The sequence below is a fragment of the Bos mutus genome, chromosome 29 (genome assembly GCF_027580195.1).
Source record: "Bos mutus isolate GX-2022 chromosome 29, NWIPB_WYAK_1.1, whole genome shotgun sequence".
NCBI classification, from domain to species: Eukaryota; Metazoa; Chordata; class Mammalia; order Artiodactyla; family Bovidae; genus Bos; species Bos mutus.
The window spans coordinates 34349319-34373757 of record NC_091645.1 but is presented as its reverse complement, the minus strand read 5'-3'; the positions used below and the strand labels follow the sequence as shown (position 1 = coordinate 34373757).

The window sequence follows — 24439 nt, the reverse complement described above, 5'->3', positions numbered from 1 at the left end:
TGGTAGTACATTTTCTGGGGGCTTCCCAGGTGACTCAGTGGGTGAAGAATCTATCTGCAATGTAGCAGACCCGGGGTCCATCCCTGGGTTGGGAAGATCCCCTGCAGGAGGGCATGACCAACCCACTCCAGTATTCTAGCCTGGGGAATCCTGTGGACAGAGGGACCTGGATGGCTACAGTCCATGGGGTTGCAAAGAGTCAGACATGACTGAAGCGACTGAGCATGCACGCATGCACACTTTCTGATTACCTGTTAAAAGAGGAAGCCATACCTTCTCAGTCTTTCTTTGTTACCTTGTTTGGCTTCCACATCTGCACACCCACCTCCATCCCTTCCAACCCAGGGCAGTTGTGGGCACGGGGTATGAGGAGTGAAATGCTTGTGCATCATTCACACACGTGTTATCTACACGTACCTGGGATGATTGGTTGAAAGATACACGGACTTTATGGCACCAGGACCCTTACATGACAGTGACTTAGTTGGAATAATTCAGTTTCTTTTTGGTGGTGGCTGGATGACTCTGGGAAGAACACATTTTTTGTTGTTATTGTTGCTTTTTAACAGTTGTTAAAAAAAAAAGCCTCCTGGTTGGATTTGGGAGAAAGTCCAGGGGAAAAACAAAGCCACACTGCCTCTTCTCTTTCCCCAGGGAGAATCTGGGTCAGTGCAGGGAGCTCAGACAGGAGTCCCCAAGCAGAGAATCATGTTGGTGTTAGCATGCAGGGTGGGCTGTGTGCAGCTCGGGGCTCCCCCCTTGCTCAGGAACCTGGCCTAGGAGGGAAGGAGCCACATTCCGTCAGAGCTGAAGTAAGAGGAAACATACAAAGGTGGGCACACAGCAGCCAGAGAGGAGAAGTGACAGGAACTGAGGCCAGTGCAGCTTCCCCCTGAGTTTCAAGAATTTGAGAAACACACCTCTTAAGATGAAACCAGCTCTGCAAGAGTGTGAAGCCCTGGGCACTTGGGAATCTTCGGTATCAGTAATGCCAGGGGCTCACACTCATTCATCTGAAATGAGCACTCTGCAGGGCCAGCATCTTTTCATGTCGACAGAACAAGAATAGAGAATGTAAGTCAGTGTCGGAACTTGACCAACATTTTGATGTGGTTTTGCCAGATTCGCACGCTAAGAGGCTTCTGTGATTTTGCAGTGGTTTTATACATGGAAGATCTCTATTTAGAATGATGTTTGAAGGAGCTTTTGGCGGGGGGGCGGGGGGGGGCGGCTGTTGGTGGGGTGGGCGTTGACTATTGAATAATAAATGGAATTATTCTAGAACATCCTCCCAACACTTTAAATTTACTCTAAACGCTAATGAATTAATCTGATAATTTTAAACGTGCACACGTGCATGCTTCAGGGTTTTCCTTTCCTAGTTAATTAGTTTGTGACCCTTATTAAGATGTCTCGGGCTTATTAAGACCGCTTGGTAACTTTGCCTTTCTTCTTAATTTGGAAATGACAGCTCCTCAAGGGGGGAAATGGTTAAATTCCTCGCCCCGGCTCGTGCACGGCCGCAGCGCGGCGCGGCGGGGGTTAAGGTGGGCGCCCGCGCCCCGCGCCCCGCGCCCGCCGCCCGCAGGGATGCGCGCGGTCCGCCCGCTCGCTCGGCGCCGGCACCGCGGAGAGCGGCGGTCAGTGATGGAGCTGCTGCCATGACAACCCCGGCGGTCGGGGCCCGCGCGCGTCGGGGCTGCTCCCGGGAGGCCGGCGGCGCGGAGGCCGGGGGCGGCCGCTGAGCTTGGCGTCCGCACGGCTCCAGGGCCGGCAGCTCCTCGCCTTGCCCAGCGAGCGAGCGAGCGAGCGAGCGAGCGAGCGAGCGAGCGAAGGGCCGCCGCCGCAGAGACCGCCCAGGCTAGACCGGCCGCATCGCGGCGGCTGCAGCGCGCATTTGGGCTCGGAGGAAGTTGACCGAGGCGGCTGCCGCAGCAACCTCCGTCCGGATCGCACGAAGCCCGGCGTAGCCTCCCTCTCCTGCTGGCTCACCCCTGCGCCTTCTGCGTGCTCCACTTTTAGGCTCTGCTATTGTTACAGACTTATCTGCTGGCCATCCTTCTTCCGAAACTTACAAAGAAAGTATTGGACCTGCCCTTGTTGGAACTGAGGAATTCAGATCATCTCTGGGTGGCCGGATCCAACCCACCCCTGTCCCCTTCTAGTACCAAAGTGCTTACTCCTCTCCCAAGTGCCATGCCTGAACTATTAACGCAAGGAAGGGGCTCCTGAGACGTGCCCGCACCTTCGCACCTGTCTGGCGCTTCTCCTCTCTCGGCCACCTTCTCGGCCAAGCAGCACAGAGGCAGCCCCCTTTGGATGTCCTCCGTGGAAACCGCTTCTCCGAGGCTGGAGCGCTGAGGCTCGATTTGGGGAGGAACACCCGATTTGGAGGAGTCTGCGCGCTTTTTCTCCAGCCCGCGCCTCCGGGTCCCCGTGCTCGCTCCCCCACCCCACCCACTTCCTGTGCGCGCCTGGGGGGCGTGTGCCGAGCCGCCGCCGGAGTTCTGGGAAGTTGTGGCTGTCGAGGATGGGGGTCTGTGGGTCCCTGTTCCTGCCCTGGAAGTGCCTCGTGGTCGTGTCTCTCAGGCTGCTGTTCCTTGTACCCACAGGAGTGCCCGTGCGCAGCGGAGATGCCACCTTCCCCAAGGCGATGGACAACGTGACGGTCCGGCAGGGGGAGAGCGCCACCCTCAGGTAGGGAGCCGCCATCCCTCTCTGAATCGACAGTGATTTGTGGAGGGGACGTGGGGGGAGAGCGCTCGGGGTGCAGGTGCGTACCGTGGAGCTGCTGCAGGGAGGCTTCGCTGCTTCGCTGGGCTGCCCACTTCATGGCTGAGCTGGGTGTTCTGCCTGGAAAGGTGGTGGTCATGGGGAAACGTTCAGCGGTTCCAGAGATGAGCTGTTTCCCAAACCTGGCCTCCTTGGCTCAGGACTTGGTAAGCAGGAGGGGCGCTGGGCCAGGGGGTCTCTGATATGGACCAGGGTCCTGAGCGCTGTCTGTTGCCTGAAGCTGGTGGTGTGGTGATTGGGGGCCTGGCTGGGGCTCAGCGTGAGCAGTCTTCTCTGAAGTTAATGAGTCCCAGAGGTCGGGTCTGGCTTCCTGTGAATGCCATCACTCTGCCCATGCCATGGGAAGTTGCCAGCCAGCTCCCATACTCTGGTCGAGCGGCTGTTTTGTCCTGGGTCTGACTGTCTGGGCTTTCCTGGGGCACCTTCGAGCCTCGAGCTGGTGACCAGAGGGACATGCTTTCTCTATCTGAACATGGCCCTGAGATCGAAGCCATGGACATGAGTCTGACTTCTCCTTGGAAAATATCACTTGCTCTCTTAGTGGTGCTCTCCTCCACAGCAGTGTGTGCAAAGCTCATCTACCCAACGCAAAGGGGATTTCATTGTTGAGTTGGGTCCTGATGGACTTCTGGGGTTCAGGCTGATAGGAGCTGGAGGAAGAAGAGAAGAAGAATCTTGGCTATGTTTTGTGTGAGGTAGGATGAGCCTGTCTCCCTTTCTACCCTGCCTCCTGAAATGCTAACTCCAATTTCCAGTGTCTACAAACCATGCCACACACAGGAGGGCCACACAGAACGTCAGTGATTGTAAGAGGGGATCTTACGCTCTGGAATTTGATGAGAGTCCGCAGGAGGTAGAAGTTAAGAAGGTTCGTGGAAAGAATGATGTGCTTGCTTAAATAAAGTTTCCCAGACTGGGCCACCGCTGAGCTGACTGCACGGTAGTGTGGCAGTATTCCATTCTCTGTGCATGAAGATTCTTGGAGAGACAACCTTGGTGCTGGTAGCCACTGTTTTACCCCTTCTGTGACTGTCCTTCTAAGGTTTATGGATGATGCATGAGGCAATACCCACAGGATAGAAAATGTTGAGGAAGGGGCATGGGTTACAAAGCTGACTTGTCAGGATGTTGCCGGAGGAGGGGTGTGATTTAAGGGCCTGTCGAAGCCTGTAGGCACCCATGCTCCTTTGTCTCTGGCAAGCTAACACCCATGCCCCCAAGGATTGCTAGGTTTTCTTTGGTTCTGGGATCCACCTCTTCCACGGAACCCTGAGTTAGGGATGATTTTGAGCAAAGGTTAAAGATTTGACTGCCTCATACCCGAAATAGCTGTGTGTCTGCTTTGTAAAGGATTTTGTGGACGCTTCAAATGTGTCCTGATCTCAGACTGTTTAGAAAGAAACACAAAAACAAGCCTCTGAAGCAATATAGTGAATGGCATGTAGTGTCCTCTGCATGTGCCCTTTGTCCCCCAACCTTTGGCTGCAAGGTGTAGCCCCCAGGAGACAAGACAGAGACAGTCGTACCGGAGAACACTGTAGACATGAATGGAATGGTACTTTCAAGAAGGTGGAAGGTAGTCAGCTCTGTAGACATTAGGAGATAAAGAAGCAAGACCAAGGGGTCTTGCAGACAGTAGCTCCCATAGTATAGGAACAGTGAGGGGATATGGGTGGGCCGGGGTGTGGTCTTCGGCAGGCAGCCCCCAGGCTCAGGAGAATCAGGACCCCGCCAGCATATGCTCCGCCCGGGGCCAGGCCTGGGTAGGAGCAGCTCCTCTTGAAAAATCGCATGATCGTGTACCTGCTGGCTTCTCTCTCTTTGTCTTCACTACCGTGCCTCTTGCTGGCTTTCTCTGGGCCTTTCTCTCCGTCTCTCTCTTGCTCTCACGTTTGTTTGCATTTTGACGTGTGTTTGGACTCACTGGTCTTGACTGGTTGTAGATGGAAGAAGTGGGATACTGTGGGGCTTCCACAGCCCAGCTCTGGCGCAGAGGCCCTCCTGGAGCACCCCCTGACACTTAGGCAGCCCCTGGGGCTGACTGTCTTCCCATCACGCAGCAGAGAGACCCTCCCAGTGGAGGGAGCCCTCCAGGGCGGGGGTTAGAGGAACGGGGATCTGTCTGATGCCAGCCCACTGGCCGCGGGCCTGGGTGGGGATGTGAGCTGGGCCTCAGGGAACGGGGGTGCTTGAATCTCTGTAGGACGAGCTTGGTCCTCCACACGCCCTCCCTCACTGGACGAGGAAGGGCCACCATGGTGGGGTGCACTTCCGTGGAGAAGCCCTTAAGCCCTCAAACATGGGCTTGGCCTCTTGAGATTCTCTGTGCAGAGAAGCAAGTAGGAAATCTCAGAATGTATTTTGTTTGCTCAGAAATTGCGAAATTTGCACGTAACCTGATTGCAGGTTGCAACACTGTAGTGGTTCAGGGCTCTGGGTTATTTTCCTTTGGGTTTTATTGTGTGTATGTTGGTCTCTTCTTTCTTTTGTCCTCCCTCCCTTTCCCTCCTTCCTTCTTTCCTCCCTTCCTTATTTCTTGATTCAACATGTCACCAAACTACCCACCCCAGTCAGGCTGGCCCTGACCACCCCAGCCCTGCCAGGGGAGCCACCCTCCCCAAATCACCCTGGGTGACCATGAGGTTTACGCTTGTAGTTTTCTCCTCAACCAGCAGAGGACTTTTTGCTCTAATTTCATATTATTCTGCTTTGTTCTCACCAGTTTCGTTTTTTTTTTTTTTGAGGATCTTTTGCAGTCCCCAAAGAATGCATGCTTCAGCAGCAGATTCTAATGTAAGGGAACTTTTTAGGAGGTTTTATTTCCTCCAATTAGCTCTAATGATCCTTGTGGAAGAACCAGGAGACCTTTCACCTAGTATGGCATCCACAGTCTGAATAGAATTACAGACAATTTGCAGTCTCCCACTCCTTCTGCCCTCCTGCCAATAGTCTGTATGCATATTTTTACAAAAGAGTGAGGTTTCATACAATAGACTGTGAAATAATAATAATAATATGAACCTAAGTTTCTTGGGTGCTCACTATGTCTGAAGGAGTATTCTAAGTGTTTTATATACTGTCTCACCTATCACCAAACTCATAACATAAACATTTAACCCTAATGCCACCCCTCTGATTGTAGGTGCCATGATCATCCCCATTTTACAGATGCTAAAACTGAGGCTTGGAGAGTTTATATCATTTGATTAAGGGTCACAGCTAGGAGATTTGGAAGCCAGATTATGCAGCAGTAGTAATAATGTTAAATAGATGCATGCATGTCGCTTCAGTCATGTCCAACTCTCTGAACCATAGCCTGCCAGACTCTTCTGTCTATGGGATTCTCCAGGCAAGAATACTGGAGTGGGTTGCCATTTCCTTCTCCAAAATAAATGCATAGTACTATCAGTTACTGGTCAGTTATTCGCAATGAATCCAACTCTCTGAAATAGATCTAATAATCTATTACATCTCAAATTACAAGCCCAAAGTCTCCATTTTGGGCTTCCCAAGTGGCAGTGCTAGTTGTAAAGAATCCGCTAATACAGGAGACGTAAGAGACGTGTGTTCGATTCCTGAGTCAGGAAGGTCTCCTGGAGGTGGGCAAGGCAACCCACTCCAGTATTCTTGCCTGGAGATTTCCATGGACAGAGGAGCCTGGTCGGCTACAGTCCATGGGGCCACAAAGAGTCAGACGTGATTGAAGTGACTTTAGCACACACACATGCGTCTCCGTTTTATAGATGAAGATGCTGAGACGCAGAGAGGGGAGTTTACCTAAGATCACACGTTAGTGAGTGGCCCAGCTGGAATGCCGAGTCCTTGACTTTGCAGGACCAGCTTTCCCCAGCTCGTCCTGTGCTCCCCTGATGACTCTTCTCAAGTGGTTGGTGTCTCCCCACTCATTTTCTCTCTTGCCCTGTCTTGCAGTGGCATTCATCTCCCTTTTCCCTCTCCTTGTGGTTGGGGGGCAGCGAGCTCTTGGAAGCAGGGGTCCTATTTGTTGTGTCCGGAGCGCCATGTGCCCCCAGATGTCCATTGAACAGATGAGATGGCTAAAAACAAAACAAAACAGAATATCACCCAGTCTCCATACAACTGTGGTCCAGCCAAGATGTGTGGAATGGTTCTTACTTGAAGGGCGTGAGCTGGATGTTGGGTGTGGAAAGGCTTGAGGCTGAAGCTTCTCACCCAGGACCTTGGGTCCAACTCACAAGGCTGGGCTGTGGGCGCAGAGGTCGAAGAGGTCATCAACTGTGGAGGACGTTGTGTCCATTAATGGGTGGGTGGGTGGTCTGCCTGTGGTCAGAGAACAGTATCTTCCTCCCAGTGGACGTGACTGTGCTGCTCTGATGGGATCAGGGGAGCCTGAGATATCAGCTGTGTGGCTCTCATTAATTAGACTATCACTAAATGTCACCATGTCACTTGACAACTTTGATGAATGCATGTCACGTTTTCATAGATTCCCCAAATGAGGCAACTGGTGAAGTCAGTTGTCTCCTTGGGTGAGATCTGGTAAGTGGGTATCAGAGCTGAACTATACTTTCTGTCCTGTCCCTAGACTCGAGGCTTTGCCACTGCAGGACGTTTTATTTAAAAGAAAAAAAGTGAGAAATTTACAAGACGAAAGTGGGGTTTCATATAACAGTTCCAGGGGATAGCAGAGAACAATGTGATTTCCATACTTGAGGAACCCCGAGGGGCCTCTTCTGCTGCAAGAAGCGTGTGTTACTCAGGTTTGGAAAGCCTTTAACATTTCATTCTCAAAGCTGGTGGGTCCTCTGTGAGTCTCTCCAACTACTGCGCGGCCTCTTGAAACCAGAATTATGCCGCTTTCAGGTTTCCGTTTCTAGTTCCTAGTGCATGACTTGGACCAGGGATTTTGCTAATAAAGCCTGGCTTGCCTCCCTCTCTGTGCTGTGGACACCCTGACCTTCTTTCTGTTTCTTGAACACAGAAAGATTACTCTTGCTAGAGAGCCTTCCCACGTGTGGCTCCCTTTGTGGTGATGCGCCTCTTTCAGCTCTTCCCACGGTGGTGGCTGTTCATCATTTTGGCCTCAGCTCAGATGGAATTCCCTCCCTCTAGCCTGACACCCAGATAAAAGTGATTCCCTAGCACTTCCACCAGGCTTGGGCTGGCATGTCATCCTGGATTATTTTCAGAGCAGTTTTTCCATTCGTTTGTCTGGTTATGTGCTCGTGGGTTTGTCTTCCCCAAGCAGGTTGTAACTTCCTTGAGGCTTGGTGTCTTCTCTGTCTTTTCCTGTCTTATCCTATGCAGTATCTGGGAGATGCTAGGTGCTCAGGATGTAGCTCTTGCATGAGTGGAGGAAGACATGTGGGTCTGAGATCACCATCTCCTCCTTGCCCTCTCTGCCCTCTGTCCTCAGTTGTCCAGAGTTGTCCTGGGCCTGGGTGTGTTCCTGGCTCAGTGTCATTTCTGTCTGGGTCGTGCTGTGTTGGGCATGAGGGTGCTCTTGAGGAGGGCACAGCTACACAGAAGTCATTGAACTGGTGTCCTTCTGTCCAGATCGCAGATGGTCTGTGTCAATTGTCTGCTATTTCATAACCGCGCCCATGACACATGCTATGTTTCTGCCAGGTCACTTTCCTGCCCAGTCCTTAAGCTTTTGAAGAGCTGCTGCTCTCTGAGGATGTACTCAGCCTTAGGTAGATCTCAGGGAAATGAGCATTTTCAAGATAAAGAGGGGCACAGAGAGGCGCCTCTCTGCCCATCCTTCTTTCTGTCTGTTTGGAGTCTGCTGTCAGTGGGTGTCTGGTCGGGTAACTATGGTGTCTGGTCGGGTAACTATTGATTCGATGCTTCTGAGTTAACTCCTGCAGAACAGCAATGCCACTTGGGAAGCGGGTGCTGCCCTGGCCCCTCCCAGGATGGACCTCTGTGCACTCACTTCGCCAGGCATCCTGCTGGGGGACCGAGGCTCAGAAGAGCCTGGACAGATGGGACTGTGGAGAGAGGCTCCTGGAAGCACACTCAGCCTGTTAAGGAGCCAAAAACTAAAATGGGAAAGCTGAAAACCCAGCCAAATGCTGGACAGAAGGAAAAGGACATGTGAGTTCATAGGAGAGCCCGAAGAAGGTGCAGAGCGACAGCCTGTTTCTCAGGGACTCCTCACCTATAAGATTAGGTGGTTTGCAGAAATGCTTCTCTTTTCTTTTGAGAAAGAATGGCAGAGACCAGGGGGTTCAGCCATCTACTTTTCCAGATAGTGAGACTGGTGACATCAGCTCACACAAAGAGGCTTCCTGCAGAGTGAGGAGGAGCTGACCCCCAGCCCACACTGCGTCACACACTGGGAGCCCTTGCTTACCTGTGTGCCTGAGACAAGGTCAGCTTGTACTACTAAGTGCACAGGCCTCACGCCACCTGGGATGCCGCCGACGGACCTGGCCAGCGTTTACCACCAAGCTCTCTCCTAACTGCTTCTTCCCTCGGCCACTAAAGTCAGCATTCTTGGCCTGTATCAGCTCTGCCTGCGACTCTGTGGGACAATGTGTCAGGCAGGCGCTGAGCACCCTACCAGTAGAGACGTACTGAACACTCGGAGCTGCTCCATGAGCCAGAGCCAGTTATCATTCCAGTTTTACACATCAGGAAGGCAAAGGACTGGAAGGCAGAGAGAGCCGTTTCCCAGCCATTTCCACACGGTCAGATGGAGACAGGGGCTGGGACTTGGACAGGTTTTGTCTGTTTTCTAGGCTCCTTCTCTTTTTGTAACAAAGGACTTTCCTCATTCTGTTTCTTTTCTTTGTCGTTAGTTTCATCTCCTCCCAGAAACCAAGTGCATTTTTTGTTCTTCTTTGTCCTGGGCACAAGAACCCCCTTTTTGAAAGTGTTTTAGGAATTGGGTATGGGGGGCGTATACAGTTTGGTGTGGTCTGTGGCATGATGGAGTGTGTAAGGTTTGGTGTGGTCTGTGGCATGATGGAGTGTGTAAGTTTTGGTGTGGTCTGTGGCTTCATGGGAATGTGTAAGGTTTGGTGTGGTCTGTGGCGTGATGGAGTGTGTAAGGCTTGGTGTGATCTGTGGCATGATGGAGTGTGTAAGTTTTGGCGTGGTCTGTGGCTTCATGGGAATGTGTAAGGTTTGGTGTGGTCTGTGGCGTGATGGAGTGTGTAAGGCTTGGTGTGATCTGTGGCATGATGGAGTGTGTAAGGTTTGGTGTGGTCTGTGGCTTCATGGGAATGTGTAAGGTTTGGTGTGGTCTGTGGCGTGATGGAGTGTGTAAGGCTTGGTGTGATCTGTGGCATGATGGAGTGTGTAAGGTTTGGTGTGGTCTGTGGCTTCATGGGAGTGTGTAAGGTTTGGTGTGGTCTATGGCATGATGGAGTGTGTAAGTTTTGGTGTGGTCTGTGGCATGAGGGAATGTGTAAGGTTTCGTGTGGTCTGTGGCATCATGGGGTTGTGTAACGTTTGGTGTGACCTGGAGGCATAAGGAATGACCCAGCTGGCCTCTAGAGGTCCCTTCTCATCAGAGAAAAATAAAATCTCCATAGATTGTTCAGAGTAAGAATTTTATTCCAGGTTCTTCCACCAGCCTTTTGCTTCAGATATTAGCAGTCTTGGGCTCTCTCACAGAGAGTTCACATTGAACACATTTCAATGGAAACATGAGTCTGTGAGGACTCCACAAGCCAGTCTGTCTGGCTGCCCAGGCATTGGAGGTGAATAGGTAACAGCTCAACCTATTAATGCCCTTCTTTGTTGTATTAGAAATAGGGCCATTGGCGTCTCTCCTGGGGAAACTTGAAAAAATTTTAAGTAATATGAACATCATATTTCTTTAAGTTCAGAGTCTCCACTGAAGGGTAAAATGTAACGTTATTCTTGCATTCTTTGAGATTATTTTGCTTCTTCAGGAGCAGGTTGATAGAATCCTGCTATAAGGAATCAATAATACCATTAACATCTTTTAAATGATCAAGTGATAATATTTTTAGGAAAGGAAGAATTAGTTGGGGTTAAGATGCAAGTTCAAGTCACAGGTGGGAACCAAAGGCAGGGAGGAAACAGTAGGAGTGTTTAAAGGGAGTGCAATTGAAGGAGAAAAAGCTCTTCACAAGACAAGATCTTTCTAATTCATATTCCTGCAGGAGTGGTGTGCCAGAGAGAACATGGCCTGGGACTGCTAAGTCTGACTTTCTCTGTGTCATCTTGGGCTGTTTTTACAAATTCTTCTGTATAAGGAAGATAGCCACTTCCTACCTCAAAGGGTTGTTTTGGGTTAAAATGAAATAATGTATACAAAGTTTAGTCTAGAATTATAGCTCTCTTTCTGTGTGTGTGTGTGTGTGTGTGTGTGTGTGTGTGCGTGTGTGCGTGTGTGTGTGTATAAGCATATAAGTATATGAATGTATGCATATACATAATAGTAACACATGTTGCAATTTTCATTAAAACCTATTGCAGTTTAAACACTGCCCACACTTTGGTGGATGAACTACAGCTGGCTTCTGGAAGATCTATGAGGAGAAGAATGCCTCTTCATCCAGCTCATACTTCTCTGGATGTTTCTCCTACACATCTGCTTAGATCCTAGGAATCTTCTGTTCACATACTTTCTTGAGCTATTTTATATCAGAGATGGAGTGAGGAGAAAGGTCTTTATTTTTCATCACAGATTCTTGGATAGCAAGTTATGACAGTTCATGGCTCTCAAGATGAATTTCCTACCAAAAACAGAAAATTATGCTAAAGGATCTTTGGAGCCCAGTTCAGTTCAGTTGCTCATTCGTGTCTGCTTCTGCAACCCCATGGACTGCAGCACACCAGGCCTCCCTGTCCATTACCAACTCCTGGAGTTTACTCAGACTTATGGCCATTGAGTTGGTGATACCATCTAACCATCTCATCCTCTGTAATCCCCTTCTCCTGCCTTCAATCTTTCCCAGCATCAGGGTCTTTTCCAATGAGTCTGTTCTTCGCATCAGCAGGTGGCCAAAGTATTGGAGTTTCAGCTTCAGCATCAGTCCTTCCAATGAATATTCAGGACTGATTTCCTTTAGGATGAACTGGTTGGATCTCCTTTCTGTCCAACCTACCTGACACAGGTTACCTGGCACAAATAGTGGGGTCAGGAGTTGATGTACAGATTTAGGATTTGTGCCTTTTTACCATGGAAGACTGATTCTTCCATGACAGGTCCATTGGAGTCAGCTGGCAAAGCAGGGTAGGGATGACACTTAAGTGGGGCAGAGAGATTAAGCTCTTCCAGCTTTGAAGCCCTGAGATTGCATTTCCCCTCATCCTCACCTCTTCACTGAGAGGCCATCTCAGGACCCCCATATCAATGGTGAAAATATAAAAGGGTCTCTCTGCATTTGGTAGTTTTTCTCTGGTACAGTTCTGGGATAAGACCAGTGTGCCTGGCCTGAGAAATTGATCTTGAAAGTGTCAGTCACTTAGTTGTGTCTGACTCTTTGCGACCCCATAGACTGTAGCCTGCTAGGCTCCTCTGTCTATGGGATTTTCCAGGCAAGAACCCTGGAGTTGGTTGCCATTCACTTCTCCAGGGGATCTTCCCGACCCAGGGATCGAACCTGGGTCTCCTGCATTGCGGGCAGATTCTTTATTGCCTGAGCCACAGGGAAGCCCATAGAAATTGATGTTAGAACTAAAGGAACCATAGAAACCATCCTTCTCGTTGCAACTCTGTGCCACAGGGTTCAAAATAGTTTAAATTATAGATAGCAGTCTGAGTTGTTCATGATCTGTTTCTCCCAAATCTCATTGATTCATGTGGTTGAGTTATTTGGGTTGATTTGGGTGTATTTGGCCAACTTGCTGCCTTGTCAGTGTGAGATGTTTTGGCTTAGAAAGCTTTAGAGAGGTTAGATTTGTCTTGTACTATGTACATATGAATTAATCTTACCATCTTGCTGATGGATTTTTAAAAATAATAGAATTTTTAATGAAAGCAGCAGCAACCATGAGACTGATGGAAAATGACAAAACTGACATCAACCTTCAGATAAAGCTTTGTTGGCCCCACAGAGGAAAGTGAGATATGTTTGTGTGAAATAATTTCTTGATCTTCTCTGCCTTTCAAACAGGCTGTAATATAGTGGATGAGTGGAAAAGTGCTCTTGCCCTCAGAATAATCATCTTTGGACAAATTTACTTATCAGGAAAGCTCAATCCAAAACAATTCTAACTGGTCAGAACCCAGGAGGAAGAAAGTAAGAAAGAGAATATATGCAAAATATTTTTAATTGGATTCAGCCGTCATACATGAAAACTGGAAAAAAATAGCACTTTGGTGTCATGAATTGAACTGCATCACTCCCTCCCAGTCAACAATTCTACTGAAGTCCTCACATCCGGAACTTCAGAATGTGACCTGCTTTGGAAGTAGTTATAAAGAAGAGTTCGCACTGGAGTCCAGTGGGAGCCCAGTGCAGTGCAACTGGTGTCCTGATGGGAAGGTGACGTGTGGAGACGTGGTAGACGCACAGGGAGCTAACTATGTGATGATGAAGACAGATTGGAGCAATGGGGCGGCAAGCCAAGGAATGCCAGAGGTTGCCTGGAAGCCGCAGAGCTCAGAAGGGGCAGGGAGGAATTCTGTTCTATAGATTTCATAGGGAGCGTGTCTGCAGCACCTTGATTTCAGAATTCTGGCCTCCTAAACTGTGAGATGTATGTTTCTGCTGTTTCAGGCTGTGCAGCTTGTAATGCACTGTTATAACAGCCCCAGAAACTGATACACGTGGGTGTTATAGAGGGATGTCTTAAATAAATCATCACATATGATGCTCATGGTCTGACTGTTCCTCTCCTGGTTATCAGGTCCTAGCCTCCATCACACACATCTAGGAGGCTAAGCCAGGGTAGTGATGCAGTTGGAATTGATTACTTCTTTTTCTTAATGGACCATCAGGACAAACCCTACTGCATTTTACTTCTCAGTGATCTTAGCCACCTCAGAAGTCAGAGATGTCCCAGACTGTGTATCATTTTTTAGATTCTAATCACCATACGGTTCTGTCCATCAATAATCTGACCTGGTTGCAAACCTCTCTCTAATCTCCCAAACCTTTTTATCATCCTCTGGTCTTTATGATCTGTCACATCATATTTGGGGATATCCTCACATCCCCAGTCTCTTCTCTGAACATTCCCCCAGCTTTTGCTTCATCTGAAACTTGGCTGTTTCCTGTCTGATTTCCACTCCTAGAGTCAGATCATAGGCTTCCCTGGTGCCTCAGATGGTAAAGAATCTGCATTTAATACAGGAGACCCGGGTTTGATCCCTGGGTCAGGAAGATCTTCTGGAGAACGGAATGGCAACCCAGTCCAGTATTCTTGCCTGGGAAATCCATGGACAGGGGACCCTGGCAGGCTATGGTCGACAGGGTCACAAAGAGTCAAACACAACTGAGTGACTAACACTTTTCAGAGTCGAATCAGTGGTGATTTTTTTTTTTTCCCATGTCCTTGCTTCCATGAGGTCTGAAATGTGAAGAGATGTTCTTCTTGCTGTTCGTCATGGCTTATGGATATTTCTTCCCCATCTCTCGGAATCCTATTACACTGCAGCACACGCTGTGTACCCTCAGCCTGCTTCTTGCTGCCGTGTCTGCTGTCTGTCCTGACTCGCCTTCCTCACTCTGGAGCTCCAGGCTGTCCATCCTAGTGTTAATCCATGCATCAACTTTCATGACTCAAATGTTTCAAACTCTGCCTCAAGTGGTGTTTTCGATACCAGCCCCATGTGACTCATTGCCAGCCAACAACAACCTGATCTTCCTTCAGTCTGCCCCATCTTGGGCACAGACACCACCGTTCATCCAGCTGCTGTGTCCCAACACCTAAGAGATACGATGGTTTTTCTTTTTCTCCCATGTGATATCTAGTCCATCAGTAAATCCTGTGTCTTTAAGACACATCCTGAATTAGATCACTTTCCCCATCTGGAACATGGGTGCCCTAGTGAAAGCCACTATCAGCTCTCTCCAGGACCATTCCAGGGGTACCTCATCTGGTCTTCCTGCCTCTATGTCTGTTCTCCCAGAGTCCATTCTCACCTAGTAGGGCAAGGTATCATTTCAGAACATGAATGGAATCTTGTCCCTCTGTTTAAAGTCCTATAGTGGCTTCCGGTTATATTGAGAATGAAATGCGTGTAAAAGACTGTGTTACCTGGTGTGCACCTATCCCTCTATCCTCCCTGCCCCGCTCACCAACCTTCCTTGTTGTTCCTTGAACCCAGCAAGTCCATTCTTGCTGAGGACACGTTCTTTCCTCTCCCAGGACCCACTAGGGTGGCTCCTTCATGGCATTCATGTGTCTGCTCGTCTCCCATTCTCAGAGAGGACCTTCCAGACCATGCTATATGAAATAGTTATACTCTCACATCACTCCATCCCCCTACCTAACTTCAACTTTCTCTATAGCCCTAAACACTTCAGAAATTCTGTTATTTATTTATCTGATAGTTATTTATTGCCTCTTCCACTAAAATGTGAGATCCCCAAGGCCATTGGTTTTATTACGCTCATTTATAGTGGCTAAATTACCGCCTGGAACATGGCATAGATCAAGGAGTATTTTTCGAGTGAATGAGAACTTTATTAGGAATCATAGTAAGCTGCTAATAGTGAAAGTATTTATCTTTTATTGGAAAGAGGTGACTCAGGAGTAATTCTTTCTTGGCCTAGGTTTGGGGTTTTTACACAGAGCTCAGAGGAGGGTGTATGGGACTCAGCCTTGTTTTCTAGACAGCAGGTGGGTCAGGCCTTGTGGACAGAGTCGCGGGGTAGCGTGACACACTTCATAAAGTCTACACATCCAGAATCAAGAGGACCTTTACAATTCCAGCTTCACAGGAGGTTTTATAGAAAATCTAATAAACACTTGAAAATCGGGATTAGTTTCTAGCTTAAAGCCTATAAACTTGGGCTGGGGAGGAGGGAAGGAAGTGGCAGTCAGGCAGAAAGCAGCCTGTGAGCCTGAAAGTTAACACATTGTTCAACGTCCATTATTTTGTCTGACACTTTCCTGAAGAAGGGAATTGTACCTTGAGGCTGTGGAGCACGTGGATGGAGTGCGGAGTCTGGGGCCAGACCGTTCTCTGGGGTTCCAGTCCTGATTCTATCTCACTTTGCAGTTGTGTGACCTTCGGCACGTTGATCCACCTCCCTGGGCCTCCATTTTGTCATCGTTTAAGGGAACTGATCATAGGAATGCTGACCCCTAAGTGAAGTATGGGGCAGTGTGAGCAGTGTCCAGCACTCAGGAAGTGTTAGCGTTGTTTAGCTGGGGAAGGATGGAGCGCGGAGCGTCTCTGCTGTGGGCCCAGTGTGCTGATGTGTCCTGTGACTCCAGGGATGCTGCCGAGAGGCATGTGGACCAGGAATTAGGGTTCTGGAGCCCAAGCTGGCGTTGGTTGGTGCAGACCTGCCGTTTCAGGGGCATCTTTGTGGTGGAGGATTTTGAAGAGTCCTGGCAAATTTCGATGTCTTGGGAATGTGAGCGGTGGTTTGGGGCTAGGGTGACCTGAGTTTTAGTTGCGGCTCTGTCACAACCCACCATGAGATGCTGCTAAGAAAATCAGTGTTCCCAGTCCTGCCGCTTTCCCGCGTGGGGAGGGGAACAGATCCATTCTGCTCCGTTCAGTTTCTTACATCTGAGGAAGAGATTCTTAGCTGTTAACACATATCTAAGTTGTAGAGACTGATTACCTCTTTTTCTAAAAAGAATTCTTATTGGATTGTAGGTGCTTTCCTGGTGGCTCAGATGATAAATAATCCTCCTGCAATGTGGGAGACCTGGGTTCAATCCCTGGGTTGGGAAGATCCCCTGGAGAAGGGAATGGCTACCCACTCCAGTATTCTGGCCTGGGAAATTCCGTAGACAGAGGAACCTGATGGGCTACAGTCCATAGCGTTGCCAAGAGTCGGACATAACTGAGTGACTAAGCACATACAGCAGATAGATATATACTAGAGTGTATATATATATATATATATATATATATTTAGATCTATTATATCTATATGTAGATATATAGATATATATATAAAGTTTTTTACCCACCTTCTGCCACAAAGCTTGACTGTGTTTCCCAGCCTCTTTTGAGTTTAGCTGTGGCTAGATGACAGAGTTCTACCCAAAGGTGAGCAAAAGTGATGTTGGATTGGCCCCTAAAAACCTCCCATGTGAAATACTTCAGACTGTTTCGCCTTGCACCATCTGGATGTTGGTGCCCAAAATTACCTTGGGAACTGTGGCCTATTTGGCAGATGGTTCATGAGCCAAGTGATTGAATGTTCTCATAGAGAGGGCTTCAGCCCCCGCCCTGCCAGCTGACCCAGAACCTCACTCCTTAGATTAGTGCATGAGGGAAAAATGTACTAAAATATACTTCCTTTGTGATAAGCTTCTGTGATTCTGGAGTTCATTTGTTACGATAGCTAGCTTTACTCTCTCTAATTCAGCACAACTGTTGTAAGTCATATTGTCTGATTTCAGCAGCATAGAAATACATGGATCTATCTTCTTTTTTTTTTAATCCAAACTTAAGCACTTATTAAAATTTCTTGGCCAGGCTTTTGGTGGTTTTTGCCTGTGTCTGAAAGGAGGAACTTTGGCCTTTTCAAACTGAAGCTGCAGATGTTTGATTTCCCTTTGCTTGAGTCTTTACATCTCTGAACCAAGTCACATGTCTGCTTTACTCTACAAGTTTGTGAAAACCAGTGACAAAGAAAAGTTCTACCTTGAAGTAAATTAGCACATGTCTGTAATGGCCGCGGTTCGAGACATGCTGTAATTAGTGGAGATACCTTTTAGATGACAAATTGCTCGTTAATGGCTGGAGGTGTCTTATTTAGAGTAACCTTTTGTGCTGGAGATATTCTAACATTCAGTGTTTTAATTGACACACAAAAGAGACAGATGGGATGATTTTTAGGCTTGTTCTTTAAAATGTTGAAGAGGAAGGAGAGAATTGCTGTCAGAGGGCAGATTTTAAAAGAGCAGCCGGGTGGTGGGGCCGTCACCTGTGGCTTTGGGGACAGGGACAAGGGGAGAGAGAAAGGTGTTGTGGGGGCAGGTCTGTAGGAACCAGAGGCCAAGCAGAGACCGCGGGTGAGAAGTGGTTCCACGCCAGGATTTCGCGGTCCAGAGGTGCGATCCCTTTGCTTTCATTGTTGTTTCAGGATGATAAACAGTGGCTGGCACAGGATGGGCGCTTCCTGTTGTTGTTTAGTTACTAAGTCCTGTCCAGCTCTTTGCCACCCCGTGGACAGTACCCCGCCAGGCTCCTCTGCCCATGGGATTTCGCAGGCAAGAATACTGGTGTGGATTACCATTTTCTTTTCCAGGGAGTCTGCCCACCCCAGGGATCGAACCCGCATCCCCTGCAGAGAAGGCAGGTTCTTTACCACCGTACCACTAGGAGCTTCCTGAATCTGCACTGTATCCATGTGTCACTTGGGCACCACTTACTGTGCATCTCCTGTGGGCCAGGCATTGTTCTAGGCCCCAGTCCCTCTCTCCCCACAGGGGAGCAGGAGCTACAGGTTGTACAGAGTGAAGGAGAGTAATCTTCTCCCAGCCTGCAGCTTGCAGCGACCACTTAGCCATAGGCGCTCTTCTCCCAGCCTGACGCGTTCACTAGGACTTGGAGAGACAGACCTGCACTAATGCAACTTCTTCTACTTGGTGCTCTTTGAGCAGTGCACAACCTGCACGACTGTACCAGACGGGCACCAGCTGTCAACACGGAAATCAGTAGACAAACAACATGCTGCGTGGTGAAAAGCTAAATATGGGTGCGGTGCAGGGGCATTTGCAGGATGGTCCAGGGCCTAATAGTGGGGACAGCTCTATGGGGATCAGCAGGAAACACATTCTAGGCAGAGGAATCGGCAAGTTTCATGATCTAGTGTAAGAAGAGCAGGGTGAGAAGGAGGCGGTCTCAAAACTGAAGGCATGAGAAAAGGCGGATTTAGGATGCTGAGTGTCTTCGGGAAATAGAATAACATCAGAATGAAGAAGCACATGATGAAAGCATCTTCAACTTTAGGAGATGAGAAAATAAATAAAAATCCTACCCGAACAAATCCAGCACCTGTGTCGATGTCACTTCCCATGTGAAGTTTCCTAGTGGAGACTGTCCAGCCTCTCACAGCATGGTTGTGTAGCAGCTGGTACTTGCTGTCTGGATCCCACCTCACACATGTCTAGTCGTGTGAGTCTCGTGGTTTTCAACTGTAATGTCATCTTTCTTGGGTTCATGTTCTTTGTCATCTTCATTTATCACATACGAAAAGTATAAACATTTAAAATCTGCCCAATATCTGATCTGACTTCTTACCTGTTGCCATTTCCAGGATATTACATCGTGAAATTAAGCCGGCGTTTTACGACCGTGTGCAAATGTGTGTGTGTATAGCAGACACATATTTGGAATTAATGGACTTGTAGAAATCAGAGATGGATTAGGCCTAATGAGCTGTTGAGAAGAATTATTTAGCACATATTTCATATCTCTGTTCGGTAATCAAGCCTTCACACTGAGTATGCTAAGAGGGTGAGGTCTTTACATCTCTTCTCTCCTTGGATCATCTCCGTGTGTGCCCGAGAATTTAACATCGGACCTCTGGAGCATTTTGTACCAACTTTATTAACCATCCAGGTTGACATTTCCCTGCCCTTAGGGTGATCTTGGTATTGAAAAAATAGTTGCTTAGCTTGTACCGTTTATATGGAAAATAACTGTTGCCTGGCTCTAAAGAGCCCCCGGGGCTGCTGGACTGGCTCCGACCAGGTGGCAGGAGTCATCAGATGCCAGGTCCTGCCCCCTCCCAAGACAGCCCCTAGTCTGTAGGACAGACAGGCCTGACCTTCGAGAGTGCTGGTTGGAAGACTTGGAGAATTAGCCTAGATGAGAGGTTTAGATATATAATGTTTTGAATTTGTACCCGAAACAGATGATTTCTCTACTGCCTTCTGTTTTCACCTAAGGTATGTTAGAGCTGCCCGTCTGTCCAGTTGGACCAAATGCACTTGGCTGAGGCTCACTCTGTTTATACTGTCCCTTCAAGCCTATGTTTTCAACAGACTTTCAAAATCCTATTCACAACAAAATCCTATTCACAGCCTATTCAGGTTTTCCTGACTAACAGAAAGGAAAGCATTACGAAAGGTGGGCCCCTTGATAGTGTGGAATTTGACCCCGAGAAGGGCTGACTGTTTGAAGCCGTAACAGAGACCTGAAATTATAGGACTTAAAGGAGACGGGTCGGCACAGGTCAGCTTCTGATAGTCAGATGCCTGCCCTGTGGGTTTTCTTTATAGCCTGGTTGGGTATAATACATAAATGCAGAGCCTAAATGTAGAGGCTTCTCAATTCTTGTCCGTCTGCATAAAACATGCTCATTGAGAATGTGTTCTGTAGTGGAAAAAAGATGGAATCCATAGAGGTTTTTGTAAATCAACTATACTTCAATAAAAATCATTGAAAATGAGCGAAAAAGAAACTTGGGCAAAAATGGGGAAGCTAAATGGAAAGCAAAATGAAAATTACAAATGGGAAAAAGACGATGGACTCAGAGTTGGGTAGCTTTGAGCTGGAACTCAGCTTGATCTGGGAAACCGTTAAACCTCTCTGAGCCTTTACATTTCTTATCTGTGCAGTGGGGCTTAAATAACTCCAGGAAAGTGGAGAGTAGGTGGTAATTTGAGACACTGGTTGGAGGTTTTTCTGAGACAGGACCTTTGAGTGAGAACTGACCTAGTGAAGGGAGTGTGTGTATGTAGACGTGGGGAGGATGTTCCCGACAGAAACACAGCCCATACCCAGGTGCACAGGTCAGGGCATCCTTGACTCCAGCAGACAGAGGAGAGGAGGGCAGAGCCGAGATCTTAGCCGCGGTCATCTCAGTGTCCACAGCGACCACTTCTCAGTTTGGCCTTTGTGTTTTGGAAACCACCGGAGCAGTTTGATCATTTTGGTTGCTGCATATTAATAGATTTTTCTAACCTTATTTTATGATTATTTTCGTGTCCCACCCTTGTTTAACTGTAAGGCCAAGCCCGTGTATGACATGCATCCTGTGTCAGGACTGGCCAGAGCCCACACCAGGCTTAGTGAGCTCTCCAGACCCTCAATCACCTGAACCCCTTGTCATATCAGCTCTTTTCCTGCGTCTCTGTCTTTGGTTAGACTCACAATGATTCCCAAAGTAAGAAGCCACTTCCAGCTGTTACATTGTGAGGATGTCCTTGATGGATCAAGAAATTCCCCCAAGTTCAAGGCCACTGGTTTCTTGGGTGAATAAACAGTGTGCTCTCACTAGATTTTCATTCTCATTTATGATCAAAGCCTTGGCCACCTCACCAGGCCCCTGTCGCTCATGGTCTTATGATGGTTGAAGTTGATGAAATGTCCTGGAAGAATGATTTGTGATAAATGCTTCAGCAGAAAGGCCATAAATCTGCTATTCTTATTTTATTATTTTAATTGAAACTTTTTTCACTAATTTTAAAAAATAGATAATTATTATTCATTTGCTTTGTAATTATTACCTTGGCTGATGCTGGGTTGTTGATGAACTCTATGGTCTGCACTGATGGTGTTTTTGGTCTGTATTTCACAATAATGCTGCTGAGTTGCTGATAAAATATTAATTAAACATACTCTTGTTTTTATCTTTTTACATATAGTTCCTATCAGAAATATATTTTTAACTATTCCATTATTTCTATGAGTGCTAAGTCACTTCAGTCGTGGCTGACTCTTTACAACTCTGTAGCCCACCAGGCCCGTCTGTCCATGGGATACTCCAGGCAAGAATACTGGAGTGGATTGCCATGCCCTCCCCAGGGGAATCTTCCTGACTCAGAGATCAAACTCGAGTCTTATAAATATCCTGTATTGGCAGGCAGATTCTTTACTACTAGCGCCACGTAGAAAGTATCATTAATTCTATAATTTCTATTAATTTTGTAATTTGTTCTTTATTTTCTATTAATTGTTTTAAATGGTAGATTATGATATAATTAAAAAGTACATTTTATTGGCCATGCTGCACAGCATGTGGGCTCTTAGTTCTCTGACCAAGGATTGAACCTGTGCCCCTTGCATTGGCAACTGAGTCTTTGCCACTGGACTGACTGTCAGTTCTTTTCTACTAGAAAGTGGGGATCAGGAACATCCCCTGGAGAAGGGATAGGCTACCCACTCCAGTATTCTTGCCTGGAGAATCCCATGGACAGAGGAGCCTGGTGGGCCACAGTCCATGGGGTCGCAAAGAGTTGGACACGACTGAGCGACTAAGCACGGCACAGAAAGTGGGGGTGGGTCATGGACCAAGCTGGTGGGTGTGATGAAGGATGAGCATCACTCCTTGACCTGAGATTGGTCCTCCTTCCTCTGTATTCATTATGAGGTCTGCTAGATCCTCACAGCCCCTCACAATGGGCCTGGCTTGTGACAGGCCCTTAGTACTGGTTTGATGCAATGTTTACTTGAGTAGCACAATATTTTATGAATCCTGCGAGCCAAACATGGATTATTTTCCTTTTTATTATGAAACATTTTATACATCAAGTACATGTATCATGTTTGTGTTTTAAAAACATAACTAGTTGTTCGCTTATGTCCCCTCATTCTTTCAAAAGCTGTGAAACCTCCTATGTTCCCATTATTTTATACCTTGTCTCTGAGGAGCTGACCACAGCCCTGAACTTTTAGATCATTTCATTCCTTTTTTAAAAGTTTTACCAAATCTGTAAATATACTTAAATAGTATATTGTTTTGGATACAGTTTTGTTTTTTCTTTGTGTAAAAATAAATTTTATTTATTATCCTGCAAGTGTTTTTCATTTAACATTAGGCATTTTTTAATAATTTGAGATTAATATCATCTGAGTATGCATAAAGGCAGACCTCTAAGTCATTTCAGATAATTAACTGGTCTATAATTCATCAATCAAAAATGGTTCAAAGCCCTGGAATGTGAGTGTGTGCACACAAATGCCTGCGAAAAATAATAAGCAGCGGAAGGCCTTTCTACCAGCATGATGATGCTCATACAGCTTCAGGGTCGGGGAATTATAAGTGACTTTGATTTTCCTCTTGCGTTTTCTGTATTTATTAAATTAAAACAAATTAAATTTTGGTTTTCCGAAACTGGAAAAAGGCCGATGTAAAATCGAATAAAAGTAAAAATAGCCTACCCTTTGAGCCCATGATGCTCCATCTGGGTCTTAGGGCTCTTTGGACACATACTATACTGTGTGGGGGGTTTTGGTGGGCCCCGTGTGGTCTACCAGGATAAATAGGGCATGGTGCCTTCCTCGACAAGCCTCCAGCCTCACCAGAATCAGGGCATGGGAAGAGTTGGAGAAGGACCCCACTGCTGGTCTGGGAGCCAGTTGTGGCATGGGTTGTGGGAGGGGCACATTGTGGGGCACAGAAGGGGACTTGGGGCATCAGAGAGGAGGCCAGAGGGGGCTGCCAGTGGCTGGGCTGTAAGGCCAGAGCACGACAGTGCCTGGAACAGCAGCAGCAGCTCACTCAAGCTGGCCCTCTCCTGGAGGGGATCTGGGCTTTCTGGGCTGGTTGGTCTGTTCCCCACAGCCATGACCTGGCCCATTTCACATCTGAATCAGGGTCTGGGGTCTGCCCAGACACAGACTAAGCAGTGGATTCTGTGTGTGGCCAGGTCACCTTTGATTTTACTCAGCAGATATTGATTGTCTGCCAGCCATGTGCCAGGCAGAATTCTAGCCGCTGTGGAATCTGCTAGTAAACCAGACAGTCCCTGCCCTCATGGAGCTTTCTTCTGGGAGAAGGAGACAAACAGAAACAAGATCCAGTAAGTGGTCTATGTACAAACAAGTTCCACTCTGAGTGCGCATTTGTTAAGACCAGTTTGTCGTTAAGTCCAGCATAGTTGGCCTAGGTACCCAACTAACACAATTGACTGTTTAGTACTGCACTCTAATAGGTTTATAATACTTTTCACACAAATAATACATTAAAAAACAAAGACAAAAATAAAGCATTTTAAATCTTACAGTACCTTGAAAAATACACTAGTACATATAACAGCAGGCACACAGGGGCTGGCCTCCAGTGAACAGACAAGAAGAGCTACTGACTGGAGAAGGGAAGGAGATGTGAGATGCTAGAGCTGAAGGATTGTAAGCAATAGGAGACGGTGGGCAGGCTGCAGTTTCACCCACATCTGACAGTGATGGGATGCATGTTCATGTCTTTGAAAGTTTGCAACTTGAAGGTTTGTATGTAGGGGACCTACTGTCCATACAAAATCTGGATTCTATCAATATTAGCTGGTGCTGTGGGCTGCGGAGAAGATGGAGTGTGGGGAGCTAGGGAAGGGGTGAAAGCCATGATTTCAAGTCGATGTCAGACAAGGCCTATGGGGTTACTCTTCACGTACCTGTATATTTTAAATGGTCAATGAAAACACATTATTTGGACATCAGAAGAAATGCATTAGGGCAAAAGTGAAAGACACCATTTAAGGCAGTGCATACTTTTTTCCGCCTTTGCGGAAAGGCTGTTGTGCACGTGTATTAGAAATACGTCCCAGTGTCTAACACTCGCTGCAGCCACAGTGCTGATACTCACTTGTCCGCCACGCT

The 24439-nt window shown here is 47.6% G+C and overlaps 1 protein-coding gene across 6 annotated transcripts in view; it reads left to right on the top strand.

Annotated features, from left to right (window-relative positions):
* LOC102266692 (neurotrimin) overlaps positions 1 to 24439 on the top strand; it is a 965779-nt gene that overhangs the window by 543113 nt on the left and 398227 nt on the right. For all 6 annotated transcript variants that reach the window (XM_070365288.1, XM_070365287.1, XM_070365285.1 and 3 more), the window contains exon 2: positions 2613 to 2697. In XM_070365288.1, the coding sequence (XP_070221389.1) occupies positions 2613 to 2697 (85 nt within the window). The remainder of the gene's footprint in view (positions 1 to 2612; positions 2698 to 24439) is intronic.